This window comes from Rattus rattus, chromosome 2, assembly GCF_011064425.1.
Source record: "Rattus rattus isolate New Zealand chromosome 2, Rrattus_CSIRO_v1, whole genome shotgun sequence".
NCBI classification, from domain to species: Eukaryota; Metazoa; Chordata; class Mammalia; order Rodentia; family Muridae; genus Rattus; species Rattus rattus.
The window spans coordinates 24,611,590-24,628,127 of NC_046155.1; the positions used below are offsets into that span (position 1 = coordinate 24,611,590).

Here is a 16,538-nt window from a genome sequence, read left to right on the forward strand (position 1 = left end):
TTTGCTCTTTAATTGTAAAAGAAAAGCACCCCATACTTCTACCTTTAAGAAAACCTAAGTGATGAGTTATGGAAGTGACTGTCCACTGATCTCCTGCACTTCACAGGCCTTTACTTAACTGACATCTCCAATGCTGTTAATATAGCTCCAACCATAGATGTATCGCACTGTTAGAAATCCAAGTCAGAGGTACCTTGTCTAACGATGGCCTAGCTTGGTGGGAGGTGGGAAGTACCTGTTGGCAAGGAAACAACTGCTTCCTTCCTGAGCAAGGGAAAAATATGAAGGTGACAGATGGGCAGACCAAAAAAGCAGCCACAGCTGCCCTGGCTTCTCGTTGGCAAGAATTTTAAGAATCAAGTCAGGACTGGATAGCTTAAAGTCTATCAAGGATTGAGAGAGCATCATCTGTCTGGGTGTTTTCCCACACATTTACATTTCACAAATGTTAAATTTGAAATGGTAGTAAGAGCCTTGCCTTCGCTTGTCTAATGTGAGCTAAGACTACAAGGCACTGTCCCATTGCATGTTTAGGATTATACCCAAAAGAATGCACTTTATGGTTAAAAATGTTTTCAAAAAGAAATTTCATTTTTGTAGTTATATTAGTGTGATTTACTAGAGTTACTATGAAAATTGTTAGAAAATGTCCTTACTTACTTTTATATACTTAATTTTAAAATATTTGCTGCAAAGTGTTGTTTCTCCTTTTGTCGTTTTTTTCCTCCCACCCATCTTTCTGCCTAGGACATTAAATATCAAGGGCTCCTGGGTAAACTAGACAACCAGTGGACTGATATGATTAACATTATTTTAGCTGTAAGAAGGTAAGTTCTTCAGTAGATGGAAAATAGCAACCATTGAAAAACACCAAAAATTAGTGTGCCATGAATTATGGAATTTTAAAACATCAGTTTACTAAACTGAAATTCAACATTTATATTTTCATCAGAACTTAATAATCCCATAAATAAATAGAGCTCTCAATTATTTAAAAAAATCAAGGGATAACATATGTATTTAGACATATTAGCAGCGTAAAATGTATGCTTCAACACACTTATTGATAAAAAGTCCGAAAATATTACTACACTGAATTCAAGGGCATCTGCAGGAACCTGACATAGAAATTCTCTAGAATAACATTTCAGGAATTTCCAAAAAGAGGGAAGAGTCAAATAGGAAACAGCTTCAACGTAATCGACAAAGTTCAGTGCTTGCTCTAACTTGATTTTTTTGTCTCTCCATTGGGGGAGGGGGATTCAAGACGAGTGAGTCACTTTGAGGAAAGTTCATCTACTGGAATAAAGGGGGAGGCTGCTTGGGCAGGCGACACAGGAGAGTCGGTGGTAGTGCTGACTTTCGCTGGTGAGTTACAGGAAGATCCGGCACTGCTGCTGTTTCCATCCAGGGTATCAGAAGATACACACACTCCGGGCTCTGACAGCTGTGCAACGTCAGAAGAAAGCATGTTGGTGATGCCCTGGAAAAATCTCTTTGGCTGATAATCAGTTTCCATTTCACATTTTCTTTTCAATGGTCCAAGAACACTTGGTCTAATGCAGTTGATGGGACTCTGGCTTCTCCGGGTAGTAAACCGGGTGGTTGGGCTGGGAATAGGACTTGGAGGCAATCCGTTGCTACTCACAAAACTTTGCAAGGACGGTGAAAAACACTGCTTCCCAATTCCCCGGGTGGGTGACGGTGCTGGAGACACCGGAATGAAATCGATGCGCTTTGGAGAGGCGGATTTCTCCACGTCGTTGTCACTCAGGCTGAAACTTTCCTCCCAGGAGTGGCTTATCTGCATTGCGGTCTGCACCTCGCGCTCGTGGACCGTCTCTCGGTTGATCAGGTCCATGCCCTCCTCTTGTTTGATCTGGTGCAGGCGGCTGCTGTGCATTCGGACCGGCGAGGCCGGGAGCAGCAGGCCGTGGCGGCTCGGGAACGTCGTGCTGTTCCTCCTGGCGCTAGGCGCCTCGGCCTGGAACACCGGCGAGGAGTCGCTGAGGCCGTGGATGAGGGGGGCGCTGTTAGACCTCCGGAGGCCCCCGCTGCCCGGGCCGCCGCCCTCCGCTGGGCTAGCGCCCGTGCCCGCGGGCAGCTCCAGGTCCAGCTCCATCTTCTCCTGAGCCATGTCGCGGCAGGGAGGCGGGGGCGGTGCTCAGTCAGGGCCCTGGGACTCCCATTCCCCGCGGCCCAAGGCCGCCGCCGCCGCCTTCGAGAATCTGTCAGCGGGCTCACCCCTCTGCGCATGCGTGTCCCTTCGCGCAGGCGCCCTGACACGCTCGTTCTTGCGGCGCCAGCTTAATGCGTCATTGCTGTGGCGCCGCGGCGGGGAAGGGGCGAGCAGTGGTTGGGCGACTCCTCTGTTCGTTCCTTCCGCAAATAATCACTGGGCGCGGGCTCGCGGGAAAGCTGGTTAGAGAGGCCGGGGCGTTCAGAAGTATATGTTTATGAAGCAAGTATGAGCTCAGAAAGATAGTCCCTTGGTGATGTGGGGCTTCATGATGGAGCACGGTCTAGTCTGGGTGGGCTTCCCGAGGGATGGAGCACAGGCTTCTGAAGTCTAAAGGAGGCAACAGCGGCGCTTTGTAAAACTGTCCTGAAAGCGGGAAACCTCTGCTACCCAGCTAGGTGGCAGATGGGAACCAGTAGAAAAGAGTTGTTAGCCTGATGGTGGACAAGAACAGGTTCTGGGCTTTCTTGAGGACAATAAAAACTCCCAGGCGTTCTCAAAGAAGGATAGAAGGGTACAGTAGCAGCTGAACTATTGGAGCCTTTGGCTGAGATCTGAAGAATAAGACATGGGAGTAGAACCCACAGGGAAAAGGCCAAAGAGGAGGGTAATTTACCCCAGGGCTGAATCTGGGAGGGGAAAGGGAGAGAATAGTAGACTTAAGGTGATTGGGAGGAAGAAGCTTTGTGACATTTTTTTAAAGTTGTCATATTTCTGCCGCTAACCATTTACTTACTCATGCTCACTCGGTATGGGAATTCAATGAAAGAAAAAATGCACACATTTAAAGAATAACAGGTTTTGGTTTATGCAATTAATACAAAACTTTGTATCTCATTAAATAGAGAATTGTATTTGTTCATTTATTCAGTCAACTCTCCTATCCGGGCACACCTACTTACTTTATTAGGAAATGAGACTTGTGTGAGGACATTCACTTGCTATTGGATGGGAGTGGGGATTGACAAAATAGGAGACTTTTGGTGTTAAGTGTTTGGGAGAAAAGTGGGACGGTGTGGTCTAGCACTACTGATGGAAGTTAAGGGACAATTGGGCAGAGTTAAGCTGTAAATTACAAATCCTGTGGACTGTAGAAGGTGGGGGCAGGACCAAGTGTTCCAACCAATGCTTAAGGGCCAACAGACCCACTGGCCTGGCCACGAACAGGAAAGAAAAAGCAAGATGGAGACAGTGATCTTGGAGGGCAAAGGACTGAGCACCTAATCCTTTGATGAGAAGACACTGAGCAGTGTTAGTCAAGGGAATAATAGGCTTGTGTTTGTTTATCTGTTATGGTTTGAGATGGAGTCTCACTAAGTCATTGCTTGGGCTAATCTCAAACTTCTGGGCACCAGTGATTCACCTCAGCCCTGAAGGAAGTAGGACAAAGGCATACAGTGCCACACTCAGCTTGGTTTATGTTTTAAACACTAGTCTGGCTACATGGAATATGAGCTGAAAGAGGGCCAGAGGCAAGAGTGGAGGCCAAAAGATAGGTTAGGAAGCTGCTACTGAGCAGAGTTCCTCAGTAGGGTTGTAGCAGTAGTGAATGGGGAGAAGTAGTGAACCCCGACACTATGTAATCAGGGGTTCAACCACTAAGATTTGCCAATAGATTAAATTTTGGTGTTCAAAGAAATAGGTAATTTAGATGGTTATGTCAAATAGGAAAGGTACACGGGGTGGATGTTAAGAGTTCAGTTTGGGTAGGCTTGAGGAAGTATAGATATACATCTGGCCACTTTGAACTAATAGTAATATTTTTTTTTCAGCTGAAGAAGGTAAGATACAGAAGTCAGTGACATGCAGCATTGCACAGCTTGTTAGTGGTGGGAACCAACACTCGAAGCCAAGTCTCCTGTTTCCTCATCTATATGTTTTTCCACTTGATCTCAAACAGGTTGTAATTGAAGTTCTTACTAAACATAGATCCTGAAGATAAAATAATGTTAAGTATTCATACCTGTTACAGAACTAATTTACACAATACCACATCCCATTAAATCCTTCCTTGAAACAGCATCATGGGGTAGGTATTATTATTGATGCCAGTTTGCAGGGAAAACCAGAGATTTAGTAGCACCCATAGAGAACCAGGCCTCGGTGGGTACAAGGCTTTTCTTTGCATGCTTTCTGCTCTCTTTAAGTGCAGTGACACTTCAGAACTCAGAGAAATCATTCGCTTATTGGCAGTGTAAAGGAAGTGGTATGAGACAGGATTTGAAGGCCAGGTAGAATTTTAATGGATGACACTTTATAGAGAAGTAGGAGGTGACAGCAGCATGGCAAGCTTGACTAGTAGATGCAGGACCTGGAGAAAAATAATGGGGAAAGAAGGAGTCTGAAGATGGAGCTGTGAGTGCCTGGCAGTCAGATCTGTATTTAACATGGGAAGCAGTAGGGGCTGCTCAGATCCTCACAAGAATGGCACACTGAGAGCCATGCATTAGGATCTGCAGATGTTTCAAACTAGGGGGAACCAACCGGTGCTTTTACATATCTGTGGCTCCCACTCATTTTCAGCATTCCGAAGTAACACGTTCTACTTACTGCAGTTTAATAAATACTGATCTGTAAGTTATATGTTACAAAATAGTATTGATATTGTTAGAGAGGGACAGTTGTAAAAAAAAAAATCCCAAGAGGTCCAATTGCCAGTATATGGAAGAACAAAGGCCTGAACCCATTCAAATCACGATCTCAATTTAAGAGCATGCTGTTCTTGGTGAATTTCACACAAACTGCAGGAAAAATTGGTCTGAGACAGAAGGATGCTCTGAAATCAAAGCTGAGGATAGCAGGAGACACTTTTTTACCCAAGATGAAGAGGGAGAAGTCACAAGTGACCAAGGTTTAGATCTGTCAGGGTGGGTGTCTGCAAGAATAATACATTAAAACAGCAGAGAGGGGGAGGAGAGAGAGAGAGATAAAAAGGAGGTGAAGACAGACTTTAATACACCTAGGCTATTTGTTTTTGCCTGAACATACCAGTTAAAGGTTCCAACTTGTTTTCATTCCATGCCTTCCCCTACAGTTCACTCTACCAAACTTTCATGATAATCTTTTTTGAAAAATTGAATCTTTGCTTTCTTATTCAGGATCCTTGGATTTTGTCTGTTCTTTTGAAAAAGGCTAAGATCATTCCAGTGGAATGATCTGAAGAGTCTCTGCCCCCTGCTGATCTCTAAACCCCTCCCCAACCCAGATCTTCCAACCCCTAAGTCCTCGCCCTGCAGTTCCTCTAGATACTGCCCAGAACTCTTTTGGATGACTTCCTCTAGTGAACATCCACACTGCTCTGTCCCAGGACTTTCAAGTACTCTGCCTGCATTTTCAGGCCTCTTACCCTGTTTTTATCTCCTCTGGGAGTACCACATGATCTTTCTATTTCACTCGAAACTCTATTCCTATGTCTATGTTTCTTGCCTGTTCCCCATCTAAAAATATAAGTTCCTTATGAACAAAACCAGATTTGTTCTGGGCTGTATGCCCAGTATCAAGAGCATGGCCTGCCACAGACTATTCAGTGTTTGTTGAACCATTGTGTGAATGAATGATAAAGAATGAACGAACTAATGTGAGTCCGTCCAAGAGGGAAGCAAAGACTGTTATTTGGAAAGCTAGCCCAACAGGCTTTTCTAGATTGATTCTAGGTACTTCTTACTTTAGAGGTGTTTTTCTAATACCAGGAATATCATTCTTAGTTATACTGCCCTTCAGCCCACACAGGTAAGTTATTTGAATGAATCATTATGTAATGGACCGGTGCCCTGTGGGTCCATCTCTTCAACCTTCTGCTGACACACGCTAGGCAGAATTAAAATTCTCAGTACTGAAGATTCTAAGCAGAGTTTAGTATATCGAGTTACCGCTTCCTCTCAAAGCAGTCAAGAACAAATTAGAGAAAATCAAAGCCATAAAATGCAATCCAAACTGTTGCAAATGAATTGTGCCAGAGGCAGGATCCAAGGGACCAAGCCCCAGTCAAATAGCCCTTCTGGTTTTACTATGAATTAAATGTCACATGTGTGCAGTTAAGATCCATGCTCATTTCTACACCATAAACTAGACATGTCCAGTAAACTTAATCATGATTAATATTAGATTTTTAAAAAAGTAATGGATGGATTTTCATTCCTGTGGCATTTTTCACTGTTAAGCCTTCCAGTTACGGCAATGCATATTTCCACCTCTCAATCTATATAAAATAAATGGGGAATGTAAGCACATGTATGTTTATGTGCACAATCTGAGATGGGGATAGCAGATATCTCAACATCTCACATTAACCGGCATCACTAATCTAAAGCAAAAGAAAATTGTAATCTGAAAATACAGGAGCTTAGTGTTAACTGGTCAAACAATTTAGAGAAAAAAATGTCAGTATAAAGATATATGTACTTCCAGAAGAGGAGGAGTCAGCCACTCCACCCTTATATGGAAAACGTAAGAGAAGTAAGTGCTGAGTTCTACTAAAAAACATACGAATTTTCCTGATTCACCATTTTATAAACCCAAGTACTAAGCCCACCAAGATATCCACAGATGAATGGATACATAGCTTACCTAATGGCATTCTTTACTCAAAAGGTGTTTGAGTCACAGCGTGATCCTGGGTGAAAGAATTTAAGCCCAGTACATGCTCTATTGTATTTGTTTTGTTTTGAAACAGGGTTTTCTATGTAGTCTTGACTGGCTTGGAACTCACTATGCCGACATACAAGCCTCAAACTTACAGAGATCTGCCTGACTGCCTGTGCCTCCCAAGTGGCAGGATTAAAGGCCTGTGTCACCAAGTCCAGTATGGTTATGTTCTCGTGTTCAGGATAACCCAAATCAGTCAAAATAGTACCAAATACTCGAAATTTACATTTCACTATGTATGGAATTGGATCTCCAAATGTCCTCATGGCAAGAAACACAAGGATGGAATGTACGTAGAGGCAAGAAGAACAGGACAGGAATATGACGACACACTTCGTGGGAAGCAAGATACTTTGTGCAAACATTAACCTCAGCTCTAACTCCAAACTTTCGGAATGCTGTTTCCATCCCAGCAAAGCAGTATGGGTGAAAGAGCAGCTTTCTGTCCTTGATAGTAGGCGGGAAGCAAACGGAAACACCCCAGAAGCTACATTTACCTGAGGCCTCAAGCACCCCGGCTCCAGTGACCTCAAAAAGCCCTGAAGATTTACTGGGACCATTTATAGAACACCGAAAGAGCTATGAGCTGGCCTTGGCCCTTTCCCTCCAGTGCTTCATAGATGGCTCCCTCTGAGAAAGCTGTCTCCACTGCAAGCTTCCTGTATTGTGTTTAAGCCAGGTGGCTGTGTTGCCTTGGTGGTGCCCCACAGTACAACTCGAAATGGAGCAATTAAACGAGAATCTAAGAACACATGGGGACTGTCTAAGCATGGGTGAGAACGGATACAGCTGTATATAGTGTCATAAGTCTAATCCCCAAAAATGTATGTCATGTTGAAAGGGAATTATTTGTCTCACAAATTTACCAGCCACTCCACATTATTGGGGAGTCTATGGAGTATACCTTCAAAAGACTAACTCTAACATACCAGCTATTAAAGTAACAGCAACAAGGGGATATGGACATTCAGACCCTTCTCAACTTACATTTTAATAATACCTAAAAGCCATATCCACATAGAAAATGTTCAAGGCTGGAAAGGTAGAGGCTTCTACCTACAAATGCCTTCTACCCATAATTGGTCCCAGCAAAGGTAGAGTTCATGCCTTCAGCCAGGTTCGTATAAACAGATGTGAATAGTAGTTATTTTTTTTTATTTTTTCAATGCAGAATATCAGGAAAGAAGTTAAAAGGTTTTAAATACTTTTAAATTCCTACTCTTTGATTTTTTTCTTTTCTTTTTCTCTCTCTCTTTTTTTTTTTTTATCTTTAAGACAGAATAGAAAATGGGGTTGGAGCAACTTGTTCTCACAGATTTCAACACTGTAAGAGCACTAGCTTTGGTACCTTCTTTTTGGCTTTGAACTCTTCCTAGGTCATAATCCAAGATTATAATATTATTTTCTATATGTATAGGCTTCTTTCTTCCTGTGTATTATCCCTTGTGAGATTCAATATAATTGCCAAGAAGAGGAAAAACACAATCACTTTCAAACAATGTATAAATAAGAACGGCAGGTAGATTTTAAGTAAAATATAAAGTTAGTAAAACAAAAATGTTCAAAAGCCTGGTTGCATGTATCTACTTGGGCCTTCCAGATCACGGGCATTCTTGGGAGAGGTAGGGAAGTCTTTGAAGGTTGGTCCTGAGGAGGGAGGTTTTAAGTCGCTGGGGATAGTACCCATGAAGGGGATGTGAACCACCAATCTCTTGTTTCATCAACAGGATTCTTCTCACATGTACTCCCACTAAGGTATAATTCTTCCAAATACAAGACGGCTGAATTATTATGGCCAGATGATTTGGGTTTATGGCTATAAATACAAATAAGCCTTTCCTCTTTTTGAAGTTGACTGCCTCAGGACTTTCGTTAGGGAAACTGATTAACACATGGGTGCTTAGAAATTTTCTATACAATCTCCACAAATTAGCACTCAGTAGGACTATAATCAAAGAAAGGACCAAATCTGGAATCAGATTATTATACTTCCAGCAAATACTTTAGGATATACTTTTCTCATCTGGGAAATGGGGACACAAACCCTTTGTTGTAGGATCAAATAACAGGGTGTCAATTATAGGTTTGCAGACAGTAAAGGCCCTATACAAACAGGTTTCTCTTTGTTAACATACTCTGTGCCTTGATCACAGAGGGATACTGCCCCATTCTTTCACTACCCAGAGGACTCCTGCTTTCTCGGTCTGATCTATGGAAGGAAGTCTCTCTTCATCTTCTTCCCCTAGACTGTAGCAATTTTAAAGCCGGGACTTTTCTGTGGCTTAGGTGTAAATCAAAGGATTCATGTAACGATCAGGTCAAGAGTCTCTAAGAAGGAAAAATTGGCAAACCCATGCCTTTACAATCCCCGTTCTGTGCCTGAGTGTCGCAGGAAGGATGGGTGGTACAGGGCTGAGGCTGTCCATCACACAGGATGTGGCTGGATCATGAATGCTGTTCCCCACAGCCAGCCATTTGCTAATCCCCTGCAGCAATGCAGCCTTCTCTGGTAGCGCTGAACTTTTCAATTGGGACTAATCCCAGAGGCTTATTCTGATCTATTCACTTAAAGCCCTGCTTTGAATTACTGCCTGTCACATCATTGTCCTCAGCAGACGACACATTGCACAGGGATACACGCTTTCGGCCGTGCCTGACAAACAAGTTGAACTCAGCCTTTCAGAAGGAGCGGGGAAGTCGGGGGTAGAGGGAGGAGGAGGAGGAAGAGGAGGAGGAGAGAAAGAAGCTGGAGATTCCAGTGTTATAGCTGATGTTGCTAGAGGCAAGTCTTTGTCTTCAAGTAGCTGAAACCAAGATATATTCTGAGGAAAATGGAAAATATTCTAAGGAACTCTGAAGCTAATGTCCCAACCTAAAGCTTCCTAAGCCTGGAGAAGGCCGATTCTTAGGGATTCCTAACCTAGGAGATCTTTTGGCTGAGAGGATAACATAGCCATGAGCTTCCTATCCAAGAGAGTAAGGGTTTTTTTTTCTTTTTACTGAGAAAGAGGAGAGCCTGGGGTTTATGGTTGCCTTTGCACACGGCTGTCTTCTGAGCTAAGCATAACACCACATGTACTATAAAGACACTGGTGGTTCTCAACCTGCCTAATGCTGAGACCCTTTAATACAGTTCCTCATGTGGTAACTCCCAGCCATAAAATTATTCCATTGCTAGTTCATAACTGTAATTTTGCTAGTGTTATGAAACATAATATGAATTTGTATGCAGGATATCTGATATGCAGCTCCAAAGAGGTCAAGACCCACAGGTTGAGAACCAATGAACTAGCTGCTCTGATGCCTTCTTCTCATACAAAATTGTTAAATTGAATACAACTGAAATTTAGTTAGACAAGGTTTTGAAACCCGTAGCTCAATCTGTTAGAAGGAAATGGTGTTTTATGACCTATGGAGTTCGGTCACCCACATTTCCTACTTCTTAGGAAATAGGGATTTTGTTTCACCTTCCTTTCAATTCTTTTTTATTAATTACATTTTATTTTGTGTTCAGGCACGTGTGTGCCATGGTGTAGGAGTGAAGGTCAAAGCCACGTAGCAGGAACTGTTTTTCTCCTTCCACCCATGGGCTCTGGATGCCAAACTTACCCTTAAAACTTGGCGGCAGTTGCTGTTACCCACAGAGGCATCTAGACGGCCCTGCACTCTTCTTTTGAAAACTTTTGGCCTAAAATGCAGCTGCTTTTTACAGTGTGGTGCTATTGTCACTGTGAGTATAACATGGCAGCTTAGACCTAGAGGGAATGTGTCCCAGGTATCTTTGTAAGTACTTCGGGAACTTTCCTCAGTCCTTTGCTAAGCATTGCAAGGGTCAGTTAAAGTAGACTTAGAGAGGTTGGTTCCCTGAGCTTCCTCAGATGAATAGACAGCCAAGCACTGAGCACGAGGGCAGAGTGAGAAGCATTCTTTGCTCTCAACCTCATAAATACCTAGATTCTTCAAACTTGCTAACTCCCTGGGTCTCAATTAATAAAAAAAAAGTATTAGCAGACTTGTTGTGTCCAACAAACCAATTCATCAGTAAAAGATGAGGAATTCATGTAACTGTATGAGCCAAGAGATATTAATGAGGTTACAAGATGAAGGAATTAATAATCCCCATTCATCCCAAAGCAGTCATAAGACCCATGCAGAGAAATAGTTGTGAGAAGTCCCCTACACAAATGCTTGTCAGCAAGGAAATCAATGTTCAGAGGGAGCAAATGTTTTCTTGTTTAAACAATAAATTTATTTTTATTCTATACACATTGGTGTTCGGCCCGCATGTATGTGTCTGTTTGAGAGTGTCAGATCCTCTGAAACAGGAATTACGGACAGTTGTGAGCTGTTGTGGGTGCTGAGAATCGAACCCAGGGCCTCTGGAGGAGCAATCAGTGCTCTTAATCACTGAGGCATCTCCCAAGCCCTGCAAAAGATTTCTTCAAAGTCAGAAGTGCAACTATCCTCAGAGCTAGGATGTTTCAGATCCTTTAGGATTTCCCACAATGTTCTGGCTTTTCTTTCACTTTCAACATGCACTCCTACAGTGTTTGCTAAGGTTCTTGTGCCGTTAATGCTCAAATCTGTATTCTTAGAGAAGGCTTCTCAGCCTCTAGACTCTATCACCAGCGCCTAGACAGCCCTACTGTGTGTGCCACAGCTTCCTCGAGCCCATCTTGTCAAGAAATGAGCTCATATCTCCCTATCCCGAACTTACTTTTCTTGAAAACAAACTGTGTCAGTTTCTCAGGACAACTAAGTCAGAAACATACTCCTTGCTCTCCTTCCTTCTCATCTTGACGCCCATAGGTCAGACCTTGTGGGAGGGCAGGAACTGCCTGTCTACACACATCCTCACTGAGGAAGATCAGCTACCATGAGGGTGGAGACTTTGCCCACATCACTGCAGTCCCTGGACACTAGAAAATAGTCAAGCGAGTTCATACAGGAGCCCGGGAAGGCTTCTGAGCATTTCTCAAGGAGAGCCAGACATAGAGAAGAGTTCCTTGTGCATCCCATGAGTGTTGCTTGTCACATGAACGAAGGACAGAGGTCTCTTGTCAATAGTGCAGAAATGCCGAAGGGATGAGGGCTGTGGTTTGGCTCTGGGTGTGGGTTGGAGGCTGGGGGCACCTGCTGGCAGTGAGAGAAGACTCCACTGGAAACCAGAGAGGATAGGGATGGAGCTTAGACGGAGCTGTGAAACGGGTTACATTAGAATCACTTTAACAAACCCAGAACTCCATCTGTGTTCCAGGTAGACAACTTTTCCTACTTTCTTGTGGATCCACAGGAAAACGAACAGCAGAGAATTGCATGGAGTGTGACAAGGGACAGGGTTTCCTTCAGCTCGTTCTTGTTTGAGAAGTGACTGGTGGTAAGAGAGATAAGGATGAGGCCAAGTCAAGTGACCCAGAATGGAAGGAGGTGGATCCAGGGCACAAGTAACCAACCAGTTGGGGATATTTATTTGGAGCCTAATATACTTTGACTTTACATTCTCCAAGTCTGGGCGGGGTTTCTTTCTCTTGAATCGTAACCCGTACTACTTTCAGAGTGCTGATCCTGTCTCATCGTTTCCCTCGAGGACAACATACATATGCCTCCCGTTCTTTGGCAAAAGTGAAGGGAAAATACAATTAGTGCCCAGCTTCTAGACCTGGCTGTGAGCTAGAAAGGGGACACAGCAGATGTGGCAGTAAAAACCCGTCTTGTTCCTCAAACTTAAATTGCTTTTAGAAAATGTAAAATCAAGAGACTCGATTAACCTTAACCATATGTCAAAGAAACTCTCTGAAATGAGAAATTCAGGAGGAAGAAAGAATGGACTGAGGACATCTTCTTTTTTTTAAAAAAAAAAAAAATGAGACAGACAGGGTCTGACCATTTAGAGAAGCTGGCCTCAAACTTGACATCTTTTTGCTACCCCAATAAGATAGAGAACTCAGAGCTTGCTGTCCCCCTCCCCAGTCCCGGTTATGTTGACTAGCCAGCAATCCCTAGTGATTCTGGTCCTCCTGTCTCTTCCTGTTCCCCTCAGCATCAATGCCCAGTGCTCTGGTGACTGGTGTATGCAGCGATATCAGACTTCGGTATGTGCGCTGGGGAACTGAACTCAAGTCCTTAAGCTTGTGCAGCAGGAACTCCTATTCACTGAGCCATCTCCCCAACCCCTAATATCACCACAGTTTAATGTATTCAGGAATGCACATCAGATGACTTTCTGTAATCACGAAGTGATTCAATTTCTTTTTAAAGTCAATTTTATTGACAAATTTACTAGCAGTAAACACATTCTTTTTAAGAACACAGTTCACTGATTTTTTTTTCTTCCAAGTACATAGTCAGGTAACTATGGCCATAATCAGTGACGGAATTTTAGCAAAATGCTCTGGGCACCTCTTAAGATAATCATGCAGATGTTTCTATTTTAGTCCATTTAATATGCAGAAAGACTTCCCTGCTATCAAGCCAAGCTTTCACGCCTGTAATAGAATTAACTTGGCCGTAGTTATTCAGTGCCTAGATTCTATTTGATGGTATACCGTTGAAAGGTTCTTCATCAATATTCATAAGAAAGATTGATCTGCAGTGCACGTGTCCACACAGACCGTCCTTGTCAATCTCTGGTGTTAGGACCATATTGACATATCAACAACACTTGAAAGTCTTTTTCAGTGTAGTCAGAAAATGGTAAGATGGAGATCATGCCTGGTACCATAAATCTGATGAAGACGTAGGCCTAGTACTAGAAATCTAAGAACCCATGGTTTGGGAGCTCACAGATCCAAGGGTGAATCTATTTTTTTCTTTTTCTTTCTTTCCTTTTTGTATTGGCAGACTTAGTTTCAAACTTCCCTACAGGTTTGTATCTTTGTACACCAGTCGAAGGAACACTAATCTAGACCATTGACTAGTGCAGCTCTCAGCTCCCATCAAAGAAGAGTACATGAGTGGACAGTACTTAACCCAGAAACTCACGACTATTCAAAGGGCAGAGAGGAGGTATCTGTGGAGTGCTCAGTCACAAGCCGGACAGCTATATCACATGCCCATCTCTCAAGGCCCAAGGACCATGGAGGAAGAGGGGGGCAGAAAGACTGTCACAGACAGAGGTGGGGAGGACAGGAGTCAAACAGTATCTTCTAGAGATGACACTGCACTCAGGCTGTGGCTGCCTGCACATGACCTGCACAGTACCCATTAACATTTCAACGTGGAACAGGTAGGGGCTCCAGTAGAGAACCTCTATCCTTGCCCGAAGAACTGTTGACAGTTGATGGCTTCTGAGAAAGGAGAGTTGGTTTTTCTCTAAGGGTGTGACCCTGGTAAGTCAACTGAGTTTACCAGTGGAGAGCTCTGCACCTATGGGCTTACAGGTATGGTGAACTGGACTAGGTGGGCACACGAAGTTGGGAGGGGTCAGGGAGTAAGAGTGGACCTGGGAGGAGTTAGAGTGGTGGTGAATATGATCAAAATATAATATATGTATGCATGCATGAAATTCTCAAAGGTATTAATAAAAGGTGAAATAGTGACAAGACCATTCATGGATTTTTGCAGAAAGGTTCTAGTAGTTCATTCCCTGTGTCTTTGATATCACTGCTCTCCTTGACGTCAACATTGGAGGTATTTATTGAACCATCTGGATCTTACCTTTCGAGTATATCGAACACTGAAGTTTTTGATAGCTGTCTCATTTCCCTGGGGGCCACTGGTGAGTCTCCTCTGTCTTCTGGGAGTCGTTCTATAAAGTAAATGTTTCTAGAAATTCTGACCACTAACCATCTCTACCGTGGACTCGTAGTATCTTTGGTTGCTTCCTTGCTTCCAGGAGGCCAAGAACCTGGACCTTGGATACGCTGCTCTGCTCACTAAGTTACATTCCTATGCTACCTCTCCCATTTTTAAAAATTAATTTTTTAAGGACAGCATACGAAATAATGGCTTCCACACAGCATCTTCATGCGCACGTGCTGTGATGGTCTGTTCTCAACTGTCTCCAACTCCAACCCTCCCTGGTATTCCCCGCCCCAGGCTGGTTCATTGCATTTCTGTTCCCAGCCAGTCCATCCTTCTGCAATGTCCTCCTTTTAAAAAGTTTCTCATCTTGTTCAATTTTACTCTGCAAAGGGTAGTTTTGGTGCTTTTCAGTGAGATCGTCTTCCAACTCCTGCTTACACATTTGCTGATGGCTTTGACGCATGCTGCACATTTGATATCGAGCACATTACTAAGTCACTATTACTCTTTTTAGAAAGGATCCACTCTCAAGTTAATGGGCTTACAGGACAATAGTGACTGCAACTTTAAAGATGAAATTCACGAAACGGTTCTCCTATCTTATACCACGGTCCCATCAGATGTAGTATCCCCAAAACACGGACTGGCCACGTGAAGCCCATATGCACTCCTGGACCACTGCACAGGTAATAAGGTATTTATAAACTTTCCCCAACTTTTCCAAAGGTGCTGGGGATTGCTCCACAATGCTTGGTCCACGGGCTCTGATTATAGTCCTCTCCTCCTTAGACTCCGCCAGCATACTTTGACTATATTTTGGGCTTCATCAGCATTGAAGCTGATCTTGCCGCAGGGTCGGTGGTACCCTTCCATGGTGATTTTCACTGTAGATACTTATTAACAGTACAAAAATTTATAAACACACAAAAAATAACAGATGACAATTACCAATAATCTCATCGCTTAGAAATAACTTCCCATGGTATTGTCTTAGAAACACTGCGTGTTTATACACACACACACTCACACACACACACACACACACACACTCACACACACACTCACACACTGCTCACTAACTGACCATTTTCATATCATCTGCTGTGAACACCTACCCATACCAACATAGTGTATGCCTTCAATTCCAATGTATGTGAAGCATGACTATATCATGGACTTATTACAACATCTACTTAAATACTGTTCCTCCTTTACTCACCACAAGACTACCAATACACAGTTTGTCATCATAGTATATCATACTTTTTTCTGCACAGCCTTAATATATGTATATGTATATGTATATGTCCATGTACATGTACATGTACATATATATATACCCAGTAAATAAAAGAACCACACTATAATTATGTGTTGATGAAAACTTAAGGTATTCCCAACATACACTATAATGACCATCATCACACATCCCCTAACTAATCCAATTATTTTCTCGAACTAAGTTTCTTAGTTCAGAACGTCTACGTTGGAGACACGCACTGCACAGCTTGGTGACAGACCTTGAGGAGGCCCATAGCAGCAACACCCATAGATGATGTGGGAGCACCCGCTCAGTGCCTTCACTTCAACCTCAGTACTCCCATTGTTCTGAGAGTTAAACGATAAAACAAGCAAACAACCCCACACCCCCCAAAAATAGGTGGTTGTTGTTGTTGTTGTTGTTGTTGTTGTTGTTGTTGTTTTAGCTTGTTCTTCTATTGTGCATTGGAATTACTACAGCCAAGTTTTCTGATGTGCTGGTTGTTCCTTCTCAGTGAGTGCACAAATCACTCTACAGGACTGCTTACTATCTATCTATACACACGACAGCCAGAGCAAACTACATTTGGTTCATAAAATCGTAGGTCCTGTTTTGCTGCAGAATTGTAAGACAAAACAAACAGCAACAAAT

The 16,538-nt window shown here is 43.0% G+C and overlaps 2 protein-coding genes and 1 pseudogene across 2 annotated transcripts in view; all 3 read right to left on the minus strand.

Annotated features, from left to right (window-relative positions):
- Pip5k1b (phosphatidylinositol-4-phosphate 5-kinase type 1 beta) overlaps positions 1 to 16,538 on the minus strand; it is a 274,296-nt gene that overhangs the window by 195,798 nt on the left and 61,960 nt on the right. The gene's annotated exons all lie outside the window — the stretch shown is intronic.
- Fam122a (family with sequence similarity 122A) lies at positions 571 to 2,357 on the minus strand. The gene has a single exon (XM_032891737.1). It carries the CDS (start codon positions 2,135 to 2,137, stop codon positions 1,277 to 1,279), a length of 861 nt encoding a protein of 286 aa, XP_032747628.1. The 5' UTR covers positions 2,138 to 2,357; the 3' UTR covers positions 571 to 1,276.
- LOC116891048 lies at positions 15,092 to 15,649 on the minus strand (annotated as a pseudogene).